A 21,741-nucleotide genomic window follows, 5' to 3' on the forward strand; every position below is an offset into this window, starting at 1 on the left:
CGGTCTTTTATATCGTTTACGATCCTATCAATTGGCAGGAGCGGTGGTAGCTCAGTCGGATGCGCCCGCTTCTCACACGCCAGAGATGCGGGTTTGATTCCCGGCTCTGACATGTAGCAATGAGTTTTTTTAATGCACTTATATTTAAGTACAATATTTACCATCGCTCTTACGGTGAAAGAAAATATCGTGATGAAATCTTCATATCTAGATTGATTAAGCACATCTAAGTAGATATTTCAACATATCAACTGCAGCGACCGGGCTGCGTGGTGGGAAATGGTCCAAGCTTAGGAAGGCAGTTTAGATCTTGGACACAAAGATTCCATTCGAGTAAGCCAGGTGCAGGTACTTACACCCCCACAGAGAATATAATAGAATAAAGAATAGATACTATCAATAAACTTTTTCTTTCCTCATCAGAGGAACGTCTCCACGTGGCCCACTGACCGTACGAAACTTTTCTCCAAGTCAAACAGTCGCCTTGAGGAGTGCGACTTGATAGTATGTAAATCTACGACCAAGATCAATCGAGTCTCGCATCGTCCCCAACTTTGAATTGGTTTGAAAATTCGAGGAACAAAATTAACCTTAAGCTTCCATTTAAATATCAGATTGAATATTCGGCCGGAATGTCAACTAGCTACGGTAAATAATATCGCTCAGTGGTTCACATTAAGCAATTTCATCGTTTTAACTTTTAATTTAAATTACGCAAAGTTATTTCAGCGTAATTTAAGTTAGTTTCATTAATAATGCTATCGTTTGTTTCGAGTGTAAGTTTAATTTTACCAATAAGAAGTAAGTAGTAGATAGGTCACCATTTTTGAACTTATTAACAAATACCTACTTTTTTGTTTCTATAGAAATACATTTATGTAAATCTTAAATAACTCCTAGAATGTTTTGCTGTCGATACGAAACACATTGTTTGTTCGTGACAATATGCCGAATGTTCCATTTTGCGTCGAAGATATGAGTGCTTATACTTGCACGCCATTCAAAAAGTAAACAGCCTTTAAGCTACAAGCATCTTAGAACTTATTTTCATTTGAAGCTTTGTGAAATTGGTTGTATTGTTAACATTTATGAAGCGTTTATGCTGACAACATAAAGATTATTTTCAATGTGTCTGCAGTATGAAGTGAAAAAAAACTTATGTTTTGGTATTAACTAAATTATTTCCAAAAAAAGGTAAGAAAATTTCAGAATACGTTTCTAATTCAGGATTATAGTAGGTAGATGCAATAATTAGAAGAACTGCCGTACTGTTGACTTCATTATTTAGTTTCAGTAGAGATTATACATATAATAATGCCCGAATTGGCTTAGCTGTAAATTAAGTTATTGTAATAAATAAATAAAAATAATTCGCGTTTTTCTTGGATCTGACCATCACCTCTATGCAGGTGACGCCAAGAAATCCTTTGACCTTATATTATTAAGTAGTTTATTCAAAGTAAGTATTTTTAAGGCAATTTTTCCGATTTTCTTCGGTCCTAAAGGGTTCTATTGAAGTGAGCCCGGGTGTGACTCGACGAGATTGGCGCTGAAAGGAGGAGTGATGGCAACTATTTATTTAAGGATTAACGGGAAGTACATTTAGCCGTGGGAGGGAAAGCGGATAGGATTTCAAAGAAGCTATCTCCCGACACGATTAGTAACAGGGACTAGCTAAATGTAACACATTCGACTGTGTACCGTTATCAGTGTATTTCAGTTATTCATGAGTTTAAGTGTTGCATTTAGATTGGTATCAATATATGCTTAGTAGGCTTCTTCGGATTCTTGTGGATATATCAGTACTTCTTCTATTAGAGTTGGGATGTTTAACGCAGTAACACCATACCCACAAATTACTCGTCAAAACATAACACTTATATAACATAGATGGAATTAGGAAATGTATTTTTAAAACTCTTAATTTATGTTCTTTATTTCCTTATATCACGCTTTTATCCACTAGATCCTTCAAATTTTACGTAGCAAAGTGTTTATTCACCAAACAGGGAGCTTCCGCAATCGCTACTGATGAAATATGCAAGACGTTCGTCTGTCACGGACAGGACGCTGACAAAACGCTCGAGGAGGGTTGCTCTATGCTGACGAAAAACGAACGAACGGGAGTCGTATTTGAAATACAACGAGATAGAGTCGCTGGCTTGCGTAGCAGCGCTCCGACACTTATAGAGTGACCCTCCAGAGCCGCGGCTCTGGAAAGGATTTTGCACTTCAGTTCCAGATTCCAAGATTTGTCGCTGAATGGAACTTATTGGATTCATAGAAGTAATAAGTAAAGTTTATTGTAAACAGAAATAGACTTTATTTATAATCTAGGAGACTAAAGCTAGTTAATCATCGCTTCGGAGTGTCCGACCCAAAACCGAAATTCTTATGGTCAGTTATCCGACCACGGACATTACCGTCGGGTTTATTTAATCGAATCTCAGTTAACGTACGTCGATATAAGTTACGACTCCAGACTGCGGAGATAGCGTGTAAAACGACGTTTATTATTTTACTATAAGGCCTTGGTCTCCTATTTACGCCGTAGGTCGCGTCCAGCGTCACGCCGTAGGCTGCGTCACGATGCTCACTATAGAAATGTACTGATGCGGTCTCCCTCACACGCCGACGTTGACGCGTAGATGTTATGAGCATCGTGACGCGGCCTACGGCGGTGACACTTGACGCGACCTACGGAGTAAATAGGAGACCCGGGCCTTATAAACTTTGCATTCACGTGTATCTTGAAATATTTCCTGTACAGTGCTCCAAATTGATAATGCGCATAGAAATCTTTGACAGATCGGTTGTTTTCGATTATGTGACACATGATATTGACTCCTATTTCTTTCGAACAAGGTGCAAAATGCAATTGTTTTTTTTTAAGGCTCTTACGATTTAATGATTCGGGTGTGAAGATCTGCATGTGCATTATTAATTTTGGACAAGTGTATAAGTATGTGCTGAATGCATCAGTTACTCTGAATTCCCGATGGGTATAAGAAATTAAACTATCCAGTAAGTTATTTAGATATCTATAAATAAAAGTTCTATAAAACTACAGATTACATACCTACATAAAATGATTTCGCATGCAAAAATAAAAAATAATAATTGTTATATGTATTTATACGAGAATTTAAATCCCACATTATATCCCATTGCCAAAGATACCACAGCTCTCCTGCTATAAAGCAGTAAATAAAACATATGGATACAGTAGTAATAGTAGCACTAAATTGGAAGTAAGTACTGAGATGTCCCTATCTTCAGTCTAGACATTAATGTACTGTAAACCGCGTCTTTAGTCTTCAGTTTAAAGTGCTCCAGCTCAAGATTTAACGACAATATGTCGAAGTCAGAATTACATTTCAACTATTTTTCTGAGTGTATGTCTGCTATGTTGTCTTATAAAGGCACTGTTTATTACAAGAGTTATAACACATTTTTAATCAACAGTGACTTTGAAGTCGATAAATGAATATAAAACGCGTGGTGTATACCTTATTTTCAGATCCATTAAAATCGTAACATAACAAGTCATACAGTTATGAAAAATCTTTGTAACATAACGAACAAAACGCATTTGCACCATGATAAAGTCCTATGTCCAGGGGACAGCCGCAAGCTGTAGAGTAAATCGAACTTCTTAAGTTAGCAATTTGATCCTATCATAAACATTCCCACTCGTAGGTTCCCCTCGCCACCATTAAATCACTCGGACAGTCTGTGCAAACTCAAACACGACATTTATTACGGGAATCCCCTACACAAATACTCGAGCGAATATTTTACGCGCCAGTTATGTTGTTATTGCTGGCTGGAGGCCAACGTGCCACTATATTAATAGAGCCACTAAGCTAATAGCGGGAATACACCCTAAATGAGGCGAATTATGCCTCGTGATTGGGTTTTTTTAAAGTTAAAAACGAAGAAAGCTGAAATAGAAATTGAAGTTTTACATTGAAAACTTCTTAATAGACCGAGAGCTCCTCACTCAAAGAAAACATATTGACCATAGCGTAAATCTGGCAGGAAGAACACACTCAACAAAGTGTACGTCTAAGTGTAAGTTATATACAGGATGTTGCAAAAATGGTATACTAAGCCGAAAAGGGGTTTCTCAGGGGGTCAATCTTAACAACTTGAAGCTTCTCCATAGTAAAAAGTGACGTGACCAAAAAAGTTTATATCTAAGCAGAATCTAATTTTTTTCAAAAGTTGTCGTACCTACAAGAGTTGTTCATAATGACCCCTTATATCACCCCCTTTCGGCTTAGTGTACCATCTTTGCAACAGTATATTTTATTTCAACAAGAGAGCGCACAGCTCCTGTACTATGAAGTAGTGTAGAACAACTTTGTGTCACCACAAGTCTCCGGAGCACATCGCAAGGCACGGGGTGGAGGGAACCAACAACACTTGCCTAATGATTTCCGGGAAGTCTGGAACTACTGAGACGTCTTAAATCATGTGTCGAAACTATACTGTCTATAGTTTTAAACTTAAGAGATAGTTTCTTCTTAGTGTCGGTATCAAACATTGAACTAGGATTTGTTGCTGTGGTGAAAGAATGAAGTACCTATTTAGGAACTCACAAATGTGAACGTCAAGTATGTTTACTCATTGAGAAAATGGCAGTCAAAGTACATAAGGGAATAAATTAATAAACGTAAATTAAAGTTAAGAATCAAAGTACTATTATGGTCGGTTTTAAATAAATAAGTTATTTTAAACACCTATCAGCTTTAACCCCGGAACATCATTATTATTTATCACTCTAGATAAATAATAATCCATCCATCTAAAACCTCATTTTAAACTTCCAACACAATATTGCTTTTCGCTTAGAAAAAAACAATGAGTTTATTTTTTATACAATAGTGGCTTTCTCGAGTTTTAATTACTTAAGCCACACTGAGTACTAACTCAATCTTGTAAACTCAATGTGATGAGAAAATTTTGAGGAAAAACAGTGCTGTTATAAGTGTGTGCACTAGTAAAAAATATTGTTTTCGAAATGTATATAAGTAGATTATTATAGAATAAATAAATAAATAAATAAATAGATTATACTGTAAATATCAAAGACCCTACCAAACTCCACCGATGAGCAAGTTCAAAATGTAAACTTTATTAGTAGTATGTAGGTATCTAGGGGGTCACTTGAGCTTACAAAAAACTAATTTTCGATACGATGTGGCTCTAACGAATACTCTGTACTAGTATTGAAAGTATCGCTTGCATGTCAGAGCTCTTGTTCGTTCGTTTTTGTGATGCTAGAGAGACCCTCAGATACCCGTATGCCATACAGCAGACATTGAACCTTCTTATCTACCTTTGATGCTTCGAACATTGCCGAAATATACCACCCTCACCTTACTAGCTGACAGAAACATGAACAGATAACAACATAAATTGAAATTTCATTCGCAGGAATGATAAAGCTTTTGTTTTTCGGTCTGTAATTTTACTGGATGTAATGATGAAAGTTGCGTTATAAAATTACTTATACTCGATTTAAATGGATGATTAGAATGCTTTTATTTATGTAAGTATAGGAAGGTTAATATGTATGTATGTTCCCTAGTTTCCCTATACAGCCACAAAGAGAACATAGTTCTACCAAAACAATATACTATTTTATCTTTATGGGAGAAAAGGAATGTAAATACAGATTCGATGAAACGGAATCACTAAATCAATATTATGCTTGAAATTGAACTCGCAACACTCCGGCTATTTGATTTGAATTTGTACTCGGCTAGATACACAACACATTACTGGAAATTCTACCTCCATGTACAACACATTTACAATACTCACATATCCATCTATACTTACAAAATTCTATAGTAAAAGTGATTATAAAACTTTTATACATGCCATAATATATTTCGTAGCGATATCGGTACATTTTGTCCCTGAATTCCCACGGGAATTGCCTTAAACGCAAAACAAAGCGCGCGGCCAAAAATCAGTATAAAATTGTTTCCAACATAATATTAGTATCAGCAATAGGTAAGTTGTTTAAATACGCCATTTAGATAGAAAATGCTGTATGATTGGATTTTAACTAAAGCCTCAGAAATATCATAGTAATCCATATGTGATATCGACAAAAAGTCATTTCACATTTCACAAATAACACGGAAACGGGACAAAAACCGGATAGCTAAATAAACAGCGGATCACGACTGCTATGAGCGCGATGCATAGTCGTCGCCATAAAAACTCTTTTGACATACAAAATGCTTTCAATCTCGTCTGTCATATTCATATTTAACTATATTAAAAAAACCGCTGTCGCCTCGAGCAGAAATGATTTAAATTCAAGCGAAGCGCCAGCCGTCAGCGCTGCTTATGTTTAGCCAGACCCTGATTGTACAGACCCGGAGAAAAACCAGACTCTTGACGTGATTATGCTAAGCAGGGGCCGTTGCACCCGACTGTACTTTATTCGGCCATTATACGATGCAACGGCCAAATGTAATTCCTCAGAAACGCCGAACGTGCAAAATTACATTACAATATTGATCAAAATACGCTCTCGAGAAGTCGCCAGTCGACGTGTTTTTGCGACTCCATCTTCTAGGAAATTATTTTAATGGTGTCGTTAGAATATTTGAATTTTATGCTTTTGAAAATCGTGAGCTGAATATTAATTAATCTATATAACTTCATAAAATGTTGTGAGTAAGGCATTTTACTATTATTTTACCGTCTCACGAAGTTCTTGACCAGTAGAAAATGTTATAATTGTTGTTGTTAGTCCACCCTTTGAACACTTTTATACTATATTTTTGCAATAAATAATAAACTTAGTTAAATCAGATTCAGAGTATCAACTTAGCTATTAACTTGTAAAAACCAGAACCTGCTCATAAATGATGCAGAAAATCCAGACTGATTTAAATGGCATTTCAACGCGGCACTTAGCTCGACAAACGTACTTTAGCATTCCATGAATTTCAATTCATTCACTATCTCCTATCTCCCAACTCTAGTTAGCATCACAGAAGGTTCGGGTGAATAAACACGCTTATTTTAGAATAAACATGCTTATTTTAACATAAACGTGCAATAAACAAGTGAATAAATTGTGTTTAACAAGCGTGCCGTCAGTATTCTGAGAGATATTTGTCGATATCGATACGAAGGCATGATTTGTCGGTCTCGGCTTCTCGTCAAAAGAAACTGTACGTATTTTCCTTTTCACGTTCGTTGCACTGGAGATGAGTCTTTCACCTATTGCAGATGCCAGTGCGAGAGTTATTGACTTCCAAAAGTTCACACTGTTTCTTACTTTATAAATATGGAAACAGATTGCCAATAAAAGGGGACGCTTATTAAATAGCACAATGAAAATCACAATTAAAAACCATTTATAACTGACCCCAATTCCTCACGTTTTGGAAAGCCAACATATTTAATATTCAATTCCAAACGCATAATTCATAACGCCCCATAACTCAACAGAAGCTCCTAATTTCCCCACGACACTTTCAACAATTAATACAAGAAATACAAAAGCCACTAAGGATTTATTAAGTATACTCACGGACAAAAATGTTGGACATGAGCGTGGCGGGCAGACAGAAGACGATCACCAGTATATCCGCCACGGCGAGGTTCACGATGAAGAAGTTGGTGACGGTCCTCATGCGGGGCGAGCGGTACACCACCGCGATCACGAAGAAGTTGCCCACGATGCCCAGCAGGAACACCAGCAGGTACGCCGCGCAGTACACCGCCGTCATCGCGCCCCCGTGCCGGTACATGTACTCGTCACGATCCACGAGGGAAAACTCTGAGCGGTTCAACGTAATGTTCATTTTCAGCGGATGCCGATCCAAAGCCCCCTCCATGTGAGTCGAGAGAGGCTCCAGATCTGGCAGGACGCTTTCCGCCAGGTATTTCGTGTTGACCATATCCATGATGGAGCTGGATAAGACGTCGACTAGGTTGTGGTGGTGGTCCCGCCAGTGCGAGTGGTTGCGGTGCGCGTGGTGCCGGGTCTCGTGGCTCGGCGGGGTGAAGTTTGAGAAGTCCGTGACATCGTCCAAGTTCCCGTACGGCACGCGGAGAGGCGCCATAATGCTACCACCGCATCGTTCACTGCACACGCACTCGAGAGTCACTGAAAGTTTGTCACGCGCGCGAAATTTTCTAAGTGTTAGAAAAAGTATGAAAAGTTTCGTAGTGTTTTGGGCGCGGCGGGCGTAGGGGCGGCGTAGCGGTCGGCGGGCGGGCGCCGTGTGGCTACGGCGTAGCGCTACGAGCGAGCGTAGCGGCGTAGCCCGTAGGCGCGGGACGCATGTGCGCAAACCATCCAACCTATTCATTCATCTTATTTGACTCTTATTTCGTCGTCATAAAGCTGAATATTCAAAGTTTTAACTGTAAATTTCAGGCTCTGAAGGCTTTTAGCAACAGGAAGGTCACGAATGCAGGCGGAGGTCGCATTTAGCATGTCATGCATTTTGATCGCCGGACGAAGCGTAATAGAATTTCGGTCGGGAATTGTTCCGGCGATACCTGGCGTTTTTCACTCCGCGGTCCGGTAATGCGATCATCATCATTCCATCGTTTGTACTGTTAATTTAAGTTTATACATACATACAAAGTATATTTCCAACTTCCAACGTAGATAATTATAAATTACTTATAATATACCTAGTTCATTTTAATAGATAATAATTAATGGAAAATAACCTCAGTTCTAATGCGACAAGTTATGCGTAAAACACTCGTTACATTTGTTTATTTATGGTATACTTAGTAAATAATATAAATATAAATTTTCCTCCTTTGCAAAGTCATTGAACCTACATAGTACATAGGTCTTCCTCCAATTTCCCTCCAATAACATTTCACCTAATGAGTGTTTATTCTTTTTGTCACGTGGAAGATAAATGTGAGAGAGGAGAGGAAAAACCACGAGCGCAGGGGAAGGGGGGGGGAGACTGTTTAAACAGATCTGAAGTTCTGAATGATAAACCTAAAGGTCAACTTAGAGTGATTAAAAAATAATATGCTGGCGGTAGACCGCTATCGTATTTTACATTCAAAGGCATGTAACGAACGCATTTTGAGTAATATTTTCTTAACAAAAACTTTTTTTTTATTCATAGCCTAAATTTTATTACTTATTTAGTTTATTATTACTTATCACTAGTTAATATGGAGAGTCACATGTTTATGCCACTGTATGTCTAAATCATTCTATATCAAAATTATTCTTGGGGGAAACCCCTAAACCCACACCTACACTGCTATTAAAATGGGATCGAGTAGTCACTTGTTTTTTTGTATCTCAGAATTCTTAGGGGATCATAACATAATACAAGTAAAGCTCACGAACAAAAGCTAGCCTATGTATTAATGAATATAACCTTTTCTCGTAACGCTCCCCTGATTTTTTATAGTTTACGCGAGATTAATAGAGCAAATGCTAATACATAGCTGTACATAACGCCCCTACATTGCCCTATTTACTCACTTAAGACAAGCGCGTGTAAGGGGACAGTTTATGTAATGGATAAAGTACATTATTTATAAACAAAGTGCAAAATTCGTCACAAAGAGATCGAACTTGCAGTTTCTACTTCTCATAAATTATCTTAGAAATGCAAATTAAAATTGTTGCAAACGATAGATAAACAAAGTTCTAGCCACTTCAGGTCTGAGGTTTCCGTTCCAGCAAGCAGAAAGGCGTCCCACGCTACGATCGCTCACTGCGGTTTTCGCTCGAGGACTTGTATTATTGTAACCTTTTCCCTCTGGCAGGTGATAATCTGCCGAAGAACCGGCAACCGTTGGGGTAGACGAGTTCTCGAATGGAGACCACGTACAGGCAAACGCAGCGTGGAACGCCCTCCTGCCCGCTGAACTGACGACCTTAGGAGGGTGGCGGGTAGTGGTTGGATGAGGAAGGCCGAGGACCGAGTGTTGTGGCGCTCCTTGGGAGAGGCCTATGTACAGCAGTGGATGATTATTGGCTGATGGCGATGATGATGATGATGAGGTGATAATTGAATATCCAGAGGCAATATTTCTTATAATAAACCTAATTCTTATTTCAAAGGATCATTATTTATTAATAGAAAGATAATTACAAAAGTTTCAGTCAGTACGATGTTTCATTAACTTACTAACTAGCTAATTAGAAGTATGCCGAAATTCCTATTAAAGTGAGAACTTTATTTTAGCGTGAAACCAAACTCTTTAGGTCAAAAGAACTGAAATAGCTCTAAATTCGCTGTTTTTAGTGGTAAGATTATTAAGGTTATATTTTAAAATTAAATAATAATATACTAGGGCTACTTATATCCTAACTCATATTATAAATGCGAAAGTAACTGTGTCTGTCTGTCTGTCTGATACTCTTTCATGGCAAAACTACTGGACGGATTTGAATAAAATTTGGTAAATATATGGTCTAGACCCTGAGAAAGAACATTATTAGCTACTTTTTATCCCGGAATTTCCACGGGAAAACTTTTTAAGGCGAAGCAAAGCTCGCGGGAACAGGTAGTATTCAAATAAAATAATAATCATTTCTACGGGATCACTACTACCTACTGCAAACTCAGGTCACATCTTTATCACCTAGTAAATCTTACTAAAATCTAAACTTACAAAAGTGTAGTTTTATGATGTCTCAAATAAAAAAGACCCTGCGTTTCATTTATAACCATTCTCGTATTGTGTCCCGAACCTGATTGTGACACGAACACTTTAGCTAATGTCCATTAACAGTATGAAAAAATGCTATAAAACCATCGTAAAGTGTCGTAGGCTACAGATGGGGGGGTATTATCAGGACTCATCAACCGCAACACTTTGTATTGTATATCGTTCTTAACTCGTAGGCCGTAAGACTTAAATTTTAACTGCAAGAGTTCTGTTGCATGCAGGGTATGTCTCACTATACTACACCGTTTTACAATCTCAGACGCATCAGTATAGAATATCTACATATAATAGAATAGGGTTCAGTCGGTATGTAAGTCCACCAGTGGACTAAGATTATGTTAATGTACTTATGCATTTTTTTACTTATACACATTATTATGTACATAACGTAAATGTAATCATTCACAATTATGCAAAGTGTATTTTAAAAACTCTTTTTATTACCTACATACTTACCTCTAGCTTTTCATCATCATCCTTATCTGTCATCCTCTTTAAATCGTCTTATCCGTTGGATCTATAACAAATAAATTACTTATTAATAACTTAATCACACAATTTACTCCAAGCTATATAATGCAAGTGTAGGCTCTTTTAAAATTACCCTGTTTAGCTCAAAGGGGCAAAAAAACAAAATACTTAATGCATTTGCAATTGTTACAATTTTACATCAACTTTCCGGAAGGCGCTTTAAAAGACAGCGGAACCCGCACTTAAACTGAAACTACATGTAAAGAGAACCCTGAAACCTTCAGGAGGTTTACAAACTCATAAAAACTGTAAAGTGACATCTGGCGGTGACGTGGAGCGTTACTGGAGGCTTCCGTCGCGCGACTAGCTTGTAGTTTCTAATGGTGCCAATAGCAGATTTTACAGCACTATTAATAATTTACTATAGGGTTCTATGTACATTAGCTCAATGTACATAGAACCCTATAGTAAATGATTAATAGTGCTGTGCTGTCTTAGTTATAGTTGTAGCATTGTTCATAAAGTACATAATATTACGATGTAGGTATTCATGGTCTTCTTAGCGTGGTCTTATTAGCGTATCGGATCAAAACACGAGACATACTATACGCGCTTTAGCGTATCTATAATGCATAGCGTTTGTCATGGTGGTGAAAAGATCACTCACTGACTACTCATACTAAGTAGTAAAGTATTTAAGGGCAGATTAGTATCATAATATTGTTTTTTGTCCGGTTTGTATCTATAAAAGCTGAAGCGTTAATAATAAAATTATATTTTTAGAAATCTCTGTACAGCCAAATTCCCAACATTTCACTTCAATCAAATTACCACCCGCTCTTGAGATAAGTCTTAGGTCCATTCCAATCGGTCCAGGTCCCCTTTAACACTCAATTTACTGGCACCTGCTTAGTGCTTATCTCCTAAAGAGAGCTGACATCTGCTTCCGTACCTAAGCCCAGGGTCAATGACCTACAGCAAACGTTCGTCGGAGATGAATGGGCAGTAGGGTGACCCTCCGTCCAGACGAGATCAGTCGGGACAACGGCTCACACTTCGTTGGACGTGAAGTGTTAACCCATTATTCAAATTGCTGGTCATCAATCATCGTTTTATTTGTGGTCACATCTTTGGGAATACAATATGGGTAATAGCTACCCGTTTTCTTAAAAATCAATCATGTTTATATTAAATACTGACCATAAGTATTAAACACTTTTATACATACCTACATAAATAATAATGACTTAATCAGTGCAGTGTTGTAACAACACCATAACACAAATCACCAGCCGCTTAAATCATATTATTTACATTCCCAACCGCCCTACATAACTTTGATAACACTCAACACATAACCCATTACACATAAGCTAAATAACTTTGCTAATTTAACACAGTAGTCCAAACGTCAATTTACCGAATTAGGGTCGAATGTTACAGTCCACGTGGGTCTGTTGCTATTTGGGACATGTCCCGCTCGGGCCCTGTCGGCATCAATTTAGGGCCCAGTTGCGTTCTATTAGGGTCCAAGCACAAATTAAGGTGCCTAGTTAGGTTGACCTGGGTCCGGCATCCTGGGTATCCTTCAATGAATGATGTACGGAAACCGAGACTTGACAGGGATAAGCTAGAGGATGTTTGAAAAGTGATCCGGTAAAGAGTGATAGATTTCGTCATTCGTGTTTTTAAATTCGTAAAATAAATGTGTAAGCCCCTGTTTCACAATGTCTGGTTAGTTGCTACCTGTCGGATAAAATACATGCTGTCACTGTCTAAAAAATAATAACAGAGAGTGACAGCATGTATTTTATCCGTCAGGTAGCCACTAACCAGACATTGTGAAACAGGCCCTAAGTATAATAATTGTTTCCTTATTTTGGTGTTTTTTGTTTTTGTGCTTAACCATGTAAATGTACCAAAATTTTCTAATTATTGAACTTTGGATTTGATAAAATTTGTGGCTGTTTATATGTAAGAACCATAGAACAACGCGAACTCGGGTGTACCCGTAAGAACACATAAGTACTTGTACATTAAAAATTTCAAATAATATCTTGTACCTCATCACGACCCATTACGTCCCCACTGCTGGGGCACGGGTCTCCTTCCAATGAAAGAAGGGTTTAGGCCTAGACCACCACGCTGGCCAAGTGCGGGTTGGTGGACCCCACAACAAGCAAGCTTGTGCTGAGAGAGTTGTCGGGTAAGTGGGCAACCCGACTGTCAGATGTTTTCAAGCCGCCCAAAGGCCTCTGACTAGGCTTAACGACTGCTGCCGAAGCAGCAACCGGGACCCACGGCTTAACGTGCCGTCCGAAGCACGGAAGCGTCCAGAAAAGCACCACTTGAAATTGGTCACCCATCCAATGGCTGACCGTGTCAGTTGTTGCTTAACCTCAGCGATCAGTTACGATCACTGAGGCCCGCTCGACTACGGACGCTTCAAATAATATCTTGTGCCAGATGGTTATTTTCTACGTTATCTCCTGAGATTAGAGTTATTTGAGAGTTGAGGCTTGTAATTTAGTCTTAATTTGTGACCTGCTCAACTCAGTTTAAGATAAATAGACTAGAATATAAGTAGGTTCATTACTAATTAACCTAAAAGCTAATAATTAGCATTAATCGGTTAACCTACATTATTATTATTATGATAGATATACCAATGTTACAAATCAAAATTGAGTTAAAGTTTTTGCCACATGGAGGTATTTCACCGTTCATGTTGTGGTTAAAACTATGGACAGAAATATGCTGAACATTTTCAAGGTATCTGTTTAAAACTTCTAAAAATAACAAAACGTTTCTGAATTCTTGTTTTTCAGGTAAATATTATTTTTTCCGAAGGTAAGAGACATTCACAAGATGTCGCTCAGCCATGTGGAAAGAGAATCACAATCTGTCCACATTTTCCGAGTGCATCCATCTTCTTACAGCCGCAAGTGCTTTTTATCTATTTTAAAGTGACTGTTTCAGTCACGGTTATTCCCCTTTCAGTGAGGTCGATGACCGATGCTTAATAAGTATTTCTCTTATCATGTCTGTCAAAATAACTGAAGTTAACAGTAACCGACAGTTATGTGAGAGGGACTCATAATTTACAAAGGTTCGGATCACTCTTTACTGCATAACTCAACAGTAGGTCCATACCATACCTATCGATCAAGCCAGGATTTACGTAAGTATGATGGGTGCCACAGACTACAGGGTTAATGGATATTTTGGTGAATTTGGGAATTTAAATCCATTTTGTATAATTTTAATGACCATTCATTATAATTTCATCATTTTTATTTTATAAAGAATACTGGAATAAGTTTATCAAGTGACCCATAACTAGAGACTCCTGTGTGGACCTGAGAACCTGGATCAAGCTGTTTGTTGACTCACTCCAGTACCTATAGGCTTTCAATATTGAACTTGGGGTTAGGGTCCAAAAGATAAACAGAAAAGTGAAACTAGGCCTCGATTCGCTAGCTTAGGATTAATGTAGAGGTAGGCATTTAGTGATGAATTTATGTCACTTGAGTACCGCAAGCTAAAAGTCGGGCATAGAAATACTAAAAATACCTTATTCCGTCAGGGTATATCCTTTGCCTGTCTTTATAGTGAGTGAGAAAGTTTTTGTGTTTGTTTTCCTAGGCTTTCACGCAACAAATACTCGGATATAGGTATGCTAACAGATATGACCGTATCGCCGCGGTAAAATGTGTTAGATTTAGAATAGAATAGAATTTTATTTCAGACCACGTCCACCACCACCACCAACGATTTAGTTCTAAGAATAAAAATTATCATCTTTTCCCGGATTTTCAAAGAAAAACCTTCGCAAAAAGCCGAATCTCGAAATAAAACCTGAAAAGGCTTGGTGGCCTTATGTTCGGATCGCTGGTAGTAGATGCAGTGTTTATTGGTATATTACAAAGGGTTACTGACATACGAGATAACTTAATACCGCGATGTAGTTTGCGGGATAGTGACATCTATGTAAATACGTAAATACTACTTGATAACTGAACATACCGCCCACCAAGAACGTACGTTCTTCATTACCACCCTCACCATGAGGTCAAGGGGGTAACTCCACAAGATGCATGGACTTGACAACAAGCTGATAAGGACCTACATGCATCCTGTGTGCTATAAGATGTGGCTGGTATATACAGTTATTTACATACATTTTTACAATATAATTTTGATAAGTGCTAACAAGTGCTAATTTACAATAAAATTTTGATGGGATCTTCTGTCTTCGCTGTTGCTCGAAGGACCATGAAAAGGCTTGGTAGCCTTATGTTCGGATCGCTGGTAGTAGAAGGAATGTTTATTTGTATATTTCATAGGGTCATTAACATGTGAGAAATCCTAATACCGCGATGTAGTTTGCGGGATAGTGACATCTATGTAAATACGTATATACTACTTGATAACTGAACAAAACCTATAAAATATTCTTTCGCGATTTCAAGAAGGTATAATTGATCTGGCATTCCGTCTACCTCCTGTTTGAAATTGAAAAATATTGATTGTGAAATGCTGCTCCGAAAGTAATTATATTTTCCTTTTGTTTGGCTTCAGTAAGTCACGACCGATGATGCCGAAAACGTGATATTTTGGCTCTGTAATGTGAAATCGAAAAGGGGGTTTTGACCTGCAACAAACGGGAGAGTACAAAAGTCAAGCCTCATATAATTAAAATGTCTCTACACATTACAAATCATTTGATGGTCCCGCGAGCTTCGCTTCATCTTATAGGTTTCCTTTAGGATATCCGAAACAAGAAGATGGGAGACATACGTGTTATTTAGATATTTGAACAGTTGTATTATTAAATAAAGTGAACATTACCGACTTACAAACTTTCACATTTATAATAAATATTAGTGAGAAGATATTGCTAAGTATCCCTTAAGCAGCCTCAAGTTTTCCAGAAGTAAATACTTACAGATTTAATATTATTAAGCGTCGTTATTGCCCTGAAGGACCTGACGGAAATGGGGCGACGGGAGCACATTTTAATGACAATAAATAAAGCCACTTTTACAGGACCGGGCTTAATCTGACCCGGCTCTGAACACCGGATGATGTGCCAGTGACCTCGCTGAAAAACTGTGTACAAACATATTTATTTACCTATGTAATTTAGTGTGAAAAATTTGGACTTAAAGCAATAAGCGTTTTGTACAGGAATAAAATGAAAATAGGTGTGTAAAAAATGTAGTAACAATAAAGAAAGCGTACTTAAGTTAACTTTAAATAAAACTATTTACTTACGTATACGTATAAGTATATACGTACTGAAACCACATGAAAATCTCTGCCTACAAATTGCATTTGATTTTTGGCGAACTTCATTAAGTTTATTCTTAGTAGGTAGAAAGAAAACCGAAAATTTTCTGATATATTTGTAAACCCGCGGTAAGTCTGCCCACGTCCAGATTCTCACGTTTCCTTTGTCTAAGAAAAATACCCAGCCGATTGTTACAAAGACCCTATTACTAGAATTTATAACAAAGATATGTGTCTATCACACGACATACCCTAGTGGTTTACGATGGGATGAAATTATGTTCTTTTGCCCAAAATGTATGTAAGTTGATCTATATTTTCTACTACTACGGAAGCGCAGAAGCTCATAAAATAGTTGAGGTAATTTTACATCATACTTATGAGAATATTTTCTTATTAACTTAAATTCATTTTACATGCAACTTTTCAACAGTCGCTGTTTTGAACCTGAACTTACTGTAATGCCTTTCGCATAGTTAGTTAATCTCTAACTATTTAAACCTTCCTGATTCATTGTACTTATTTTTATTTTTTTCATATTTTTCCTTCGAACCGTAGAAAAAAAATATTTGGTTCAGTTAGATTCAGTTTCAGTTATTTTCGTTCTGTAAACGATATCCCATTTCACACACAGTCACACTCTATCTTGAGGATTTAGAAAGCGGAATACGGTAGTATACTGTTTGTGTATTTCATGTTCACCCAATGGAAGGCTGGTGTTCGGGGGTTCTAAACAAGAGTAACTAATTAACATGTAGGTTGTCAAGTTATTCTATTAGAGGGAGTATGTACTCTACTAATGTTACATTATTATTATGGTCTATAATGTAAGCGTCAACTTTTCGGCATCGTACCTACGCAAACGATGCAAGGATTTTCACCACAAACCATTGTTCAGCTGTGATTTCACCGACATGCTAAGAAGAAGAAGACCTGGGGCTTAACGTGCGCGGTGAGACTAAGGGCCTATTACACAATGTCTGGATATTGGCTACCTGTGGGATAAAATGCACTGTCTAAAACATAATTACAGAGAGTGACATCATGTCTTTTATCATACATGTAGCCATTATACAGACATTGTGAAACAGACCCTAAACCACTGAGTTCGGTACATTATACACCAATTTGTTTGTTTGAAACGCGCAGCCGCAGGTCAGTGACCTCTTCAAGTTGAAGCTGAACTTAAATAGGAAAAGTTTTCAATAAGGTTCTGTGCCTTATCGATACCTAGCCGGTTACTGTCATCTTACTTAGGTACTTTATAACGCATTTGCAACACTTTTGTGCAAGTCAGGTTTGTTTGGTATTGGAACACAGGTAGGTGTGTAGAGTTTTTGATTTGGTAGTGGTTAGATTTGGAACATAAATCAAAACAGCATTGCACATCAGCCTACCGCTGAAGCGGGCAGAGGTACGAGTATATGGCGTCATCGTACTAAACCTAATATTTTGCGTGTGTGAAACAATTAATAATTAATAACCTACCAGTATTTTACTTTTACTTGTAGTATACTTAGATGTGTTATTTTTATTATATTGAATAGGCAAAGCTCAAATGATTTTGTTTTCTATAAGCCTATAGGTATGACGGGGAAGGGGTCCGCCGGGCATCTCGTCTGGCGGTGGATTCATCGGGCGGGCGGAAATAATAGGCTCTTCGTATAGTTCGTATCTTGATTATTCAGATTACAATCAACACTTAATGTAACAATGCAAGATCGCGATGATGCAGACGGATTACTTTTAGAAACGCGGCAAGGCCCCTTCACTTTTTAAACGTCACGTGACCTCTTACTTTTTAAAATGTTGCCAGGGCTGTATCGACCTTACCCAAGGAAAATCCCTTGACGTTTCTGATTCGATTACGACGCGTTTACACGCTCAAATCAACATCGATGCGGCGTTTGTCTGCCAACGCTGCGACACGGCCATCATGACATCTCACACGTCCTCGTGTGAGTTATCTGGAAAGAAAGAAAAACAACCGCAGTAACTGAATTTTACTCGGCCAGTCCTGACCTAGTCAGAGAAGAAAGCAGTGGGCTCATGAACTCTGCATTCATCACACTGATGAACTATGAAGCTTTAACTTTCACAGTATCAGACAAAAAGTCATTAAATCTCAAAATTGGATATCAAAGTTCAATTAGTTACACGTTTCAAAAAGGAAAATTTCAAAACAGCTTAAACCCATTGATGGAACAGCTATAACGTTAAAAATAATCGAAGAATGTATACACAGCTTAAATTAATCATACTCTCATCCAAGACAACCTCTCTCTGGCGTCTGATAGTGACTCAAGACAACCTCTATCCGGCGTCAGTCTACTACCACTTCCATTTAGTGGTATCAGACAAAACAAATCAATACCTACTCGAAAGTTAATCCACTATCTTTAACTCTGTACTAAACAAAAACACGGATCAGGATCTGATTACCAATGGTCCTTGCTCACTTGTCCGGCAACCTTCATCCGGTTACCCAAGTACTCATCACGAATGCACACCTCCATCCGGTGTCATTCCAGTGCCTCCATCCAGCACGCACTAACACCTCCATCCGGCGTCATTCCAGTGCCTCCATCCAGCACTCACTAACACCTACATCCGGTGTCATTCCAGTGCCTCCATCTAGCACTCACTAACACCTACATCCGGTGTCATTCCAGTGCCTCCATCCAGCACTCACTAACACCTACATCCGGTGTCATTCCAGTGCCTCCATCCAGCACTCACTAACACCTCCATCCGGCGTCATTCCAGTGCCTCCATCCAGCACTCACTAACACTTCCATCCAGTGTTAGTCTTGTACTACCACTTCCATCCAGTGGCATTAAACAATTGAGCAAGACACACCACAGAAACACGCAATCCAATCTATTGTTTCATCATTACTTAGCATAAAAAAGATCATAATCAAAAAAATTGGGAATCAACTTTCGGAAATTTACCTAATGAGGTCATGGACGCATGTTCATAACCCTAATGACCTTAGCTACAAAAAAAACAATCTAAAAGTCCCTCTCTGTCTCTGTCATCTCTCATCTCTCATCTTTTATGAAAACTCATAAGTCAGAATCAAACTTTATTCAATCAACAGTATCAGCACTAGCACAAATTTACACACAGACACAACTAGTACACGTCAAATCTTATGTACCTAGGTAACTTTCATCAGTTTGCCATGTACCAATCACGAACAAAAATATCATCACAATGATTTATTCTGATATACCATTCGAGTAATCACTTGTCCCCACGGTTAATCCAAACCGAACTCAAAGACGCACCTCCACCTCATGTGGATTGCACGCTTTATCACACGCTACGGTCACACGTCACACAAGACCACGACTACAACCAGAGCCTTACACAAGCACGAGCTCTACACCCACTCTCTTCCACAAAGAGAAGTTAACAAAGAGAACTTACCTCGGCTCAGCTACTGGTTAAGTCGAATTAATACGGTCGATAGTAACCACTCGAATCCACCCAAACTCAATCTTCATCATTCTCTACATCATCGTCAATACTGATTGGTATCGCTCGCTGGCATCTTTCTTAACCTATCGTGAGTATTTGTAAGTTGGTTTTGAATTTATAGCCTTTAGTCGATAACGATCACCATCTAAGACCTCGATTACTTTAAAAGGACCTTTAAATTTTGCATCTATTTTAGTTTGATTTCGCTCTTAATTTTCTAGCAAAACAAAATCACCAATCTCAAAATTCAATACTTTGGCCTTAGTCCTATCAAAACGAGTCTTATCGTAGTCAGCTCTCCTCTGAATATTCTCTGACGCAGTTTCGCGAACGCTTTCAATATTGACTTGTTATCAACCTCACTACACATCAACGACAACGGTCTTGCGACTTTACCGATAAGTAACTCCAGTGGTGAAGCCTTTGTAACGCGGTTCAAGGTACAATTAATTGCAAGTTGTACTTCACCTAGAGCATCTTGCCATGATTTGTCGCCACTGGTCTCTACTGCAGTCAACATCGATTTCAAGACGCTCATGACCTTAGCTTAGCAGGACCTCAGGATTTGATCGACCTCAATGTCATAATCTTTTTTTTTTAAATTCAACAGGTCTGGCAACCCGACAGATTAATAGTTCCAGGACTCGAACCTCGAAAATAATTCCACAGTACCGGTCACACTAACCTCATCCACGTAATGAAACATCTAGCCTCTAAACTTTGAAACCACAGTCATAGTTTAAACGAAAACAGCTCACCAGATTAATGCAACATCCCAGCAGGCGCGCTCACTACGCATAGATCTTCTCCTTGGCTGCACCGCATTCACTCGCTCCTCCACTGGCAGCATCCTGGTCCTCTCTGCGACGCTTTGGACAGCTGGATGCGAAGTGTCCCTGGCCCTGGCAGTGGAAGCCAGTGACCGCAGTCTTCGCTGTAGATGGAGGCGGTATCCTCTTGAAATTGTCACTTGGTTGGGAAGGGAAACGCTCTTCTGGTCTCCTCCAACCACATCTTCTTTGTAAGCAGAACGTGGACTTGTGCCCTAATTTCTCACAGTAGTTGCACTTTATGGAAACAGAGGCACTGAAGCTGCGAATTTTCTTGCTATCGAGGTAGTCCTCGCTATTAGCTACTTTCCGTTTTAGAAACGAAACAGCCTTGAGCTTTTGCTGAAGCTGGTTGCGCGTAGTCACTTCTGTAGTGAAAGCCAGTCGTTGGACACTTCGGTCAAATCGGGAAACATGTGCCAACACTGTAGCCAAAGCAAGCTGTTCGATATTCATGTTCTTCCAGCGTGACATGATTGCAGTCATCAGCGAGGCAGCATAAGTAGCAAGGCACCCATTTTCTTTCGGTTTACTGTCACTCAAATTAATTAGGAATGAAGCTGTATTTCTGGGCACTCGTACCTTTCAGAGCACGACTCAAGGCCACCATAAGCCGTGCGCCTTGCAGGTTCTCGTCGTTGATGCACAGGTCCGCAATCGACATCCAAGAACATGCGTCGACATCGCATTTACTGGGATCGTAATCAGGTAACCTCAGCTCGGACGACGACGACGGCGTTTTTATAGCTCGAACAAGCGTCAGGAAATTCCGATTCTGTTGTTCTAGAAGCTGCTGCCATTTCTCGTAGTTCGTGTCGTGGTGTGAAGCACGTGGGGTGGCGTCTTCTGATCCCACATCTGATGACGGGGAAGGGGTCCGCCGGGCATCTCGTCTGGCGGTGGATTCATCGGGCGGGCGGAAATAATAGGCTCTTCGTATAGTTCGTATCTTGATTA

General features: G+C 38.9%; 1 protein-coding gene and 1 long non-coding RNA gene across 2 annotated transcripts; both read right to left on the minus strand.

The window, feature by feature from the left end:
- Window positions 1-7,455: 7,455 nt before the first annotated feature.
- On the minus strand, window positions 7,456-8,250 carry LOC105389985 (orexin receptor type 2). Its single transcript, XM_038119851.2, has one exon. It carries the CDS (start codon window positions 8,100-8,102, stop codon window positions 7,554-7,556), a length of 549 nt encoding a protein of 182 aa, XP_037975779.2. The 5' UTR covers window positions 8,103-8,250; the 3' UTR covers window positions 7,456-7,553.
- Window positions 8,251-18,130: 9,880 nt separating this feature from the next.
- LOC125488680 lies at window positions 18,131-20,772 on the minus strand. Its single transcript, XR_007266394.1, has 2 exons — window positions 19,213-20,772; window positions 18,131-19,024 (listed from the first exon to the last, which is right to left on the minus strand). It is a non-coding gene; the product is annotated as an uncharacterized LOC125488680 (long non-coding RNA).
- Between the last annotated feature and the right edge of the window lie 969 nt (window positions 20,773-21,741).

This window comes from Plutella xylostella, chromosome 6 (genome assembly GCF_932276165.1).
Source record: "Plutella xylostella chromosome 6, ilPluXylo3.1, whole genome shotgun sequence".
In the NCBI taxonomy this organism is placed as follows: domain Eukaryota; kingdom Metazoa; phylum Arthropoda; class Insecta; order Lepidoptera; family Plutellidae; genus Plutella; species Plutella xylostella.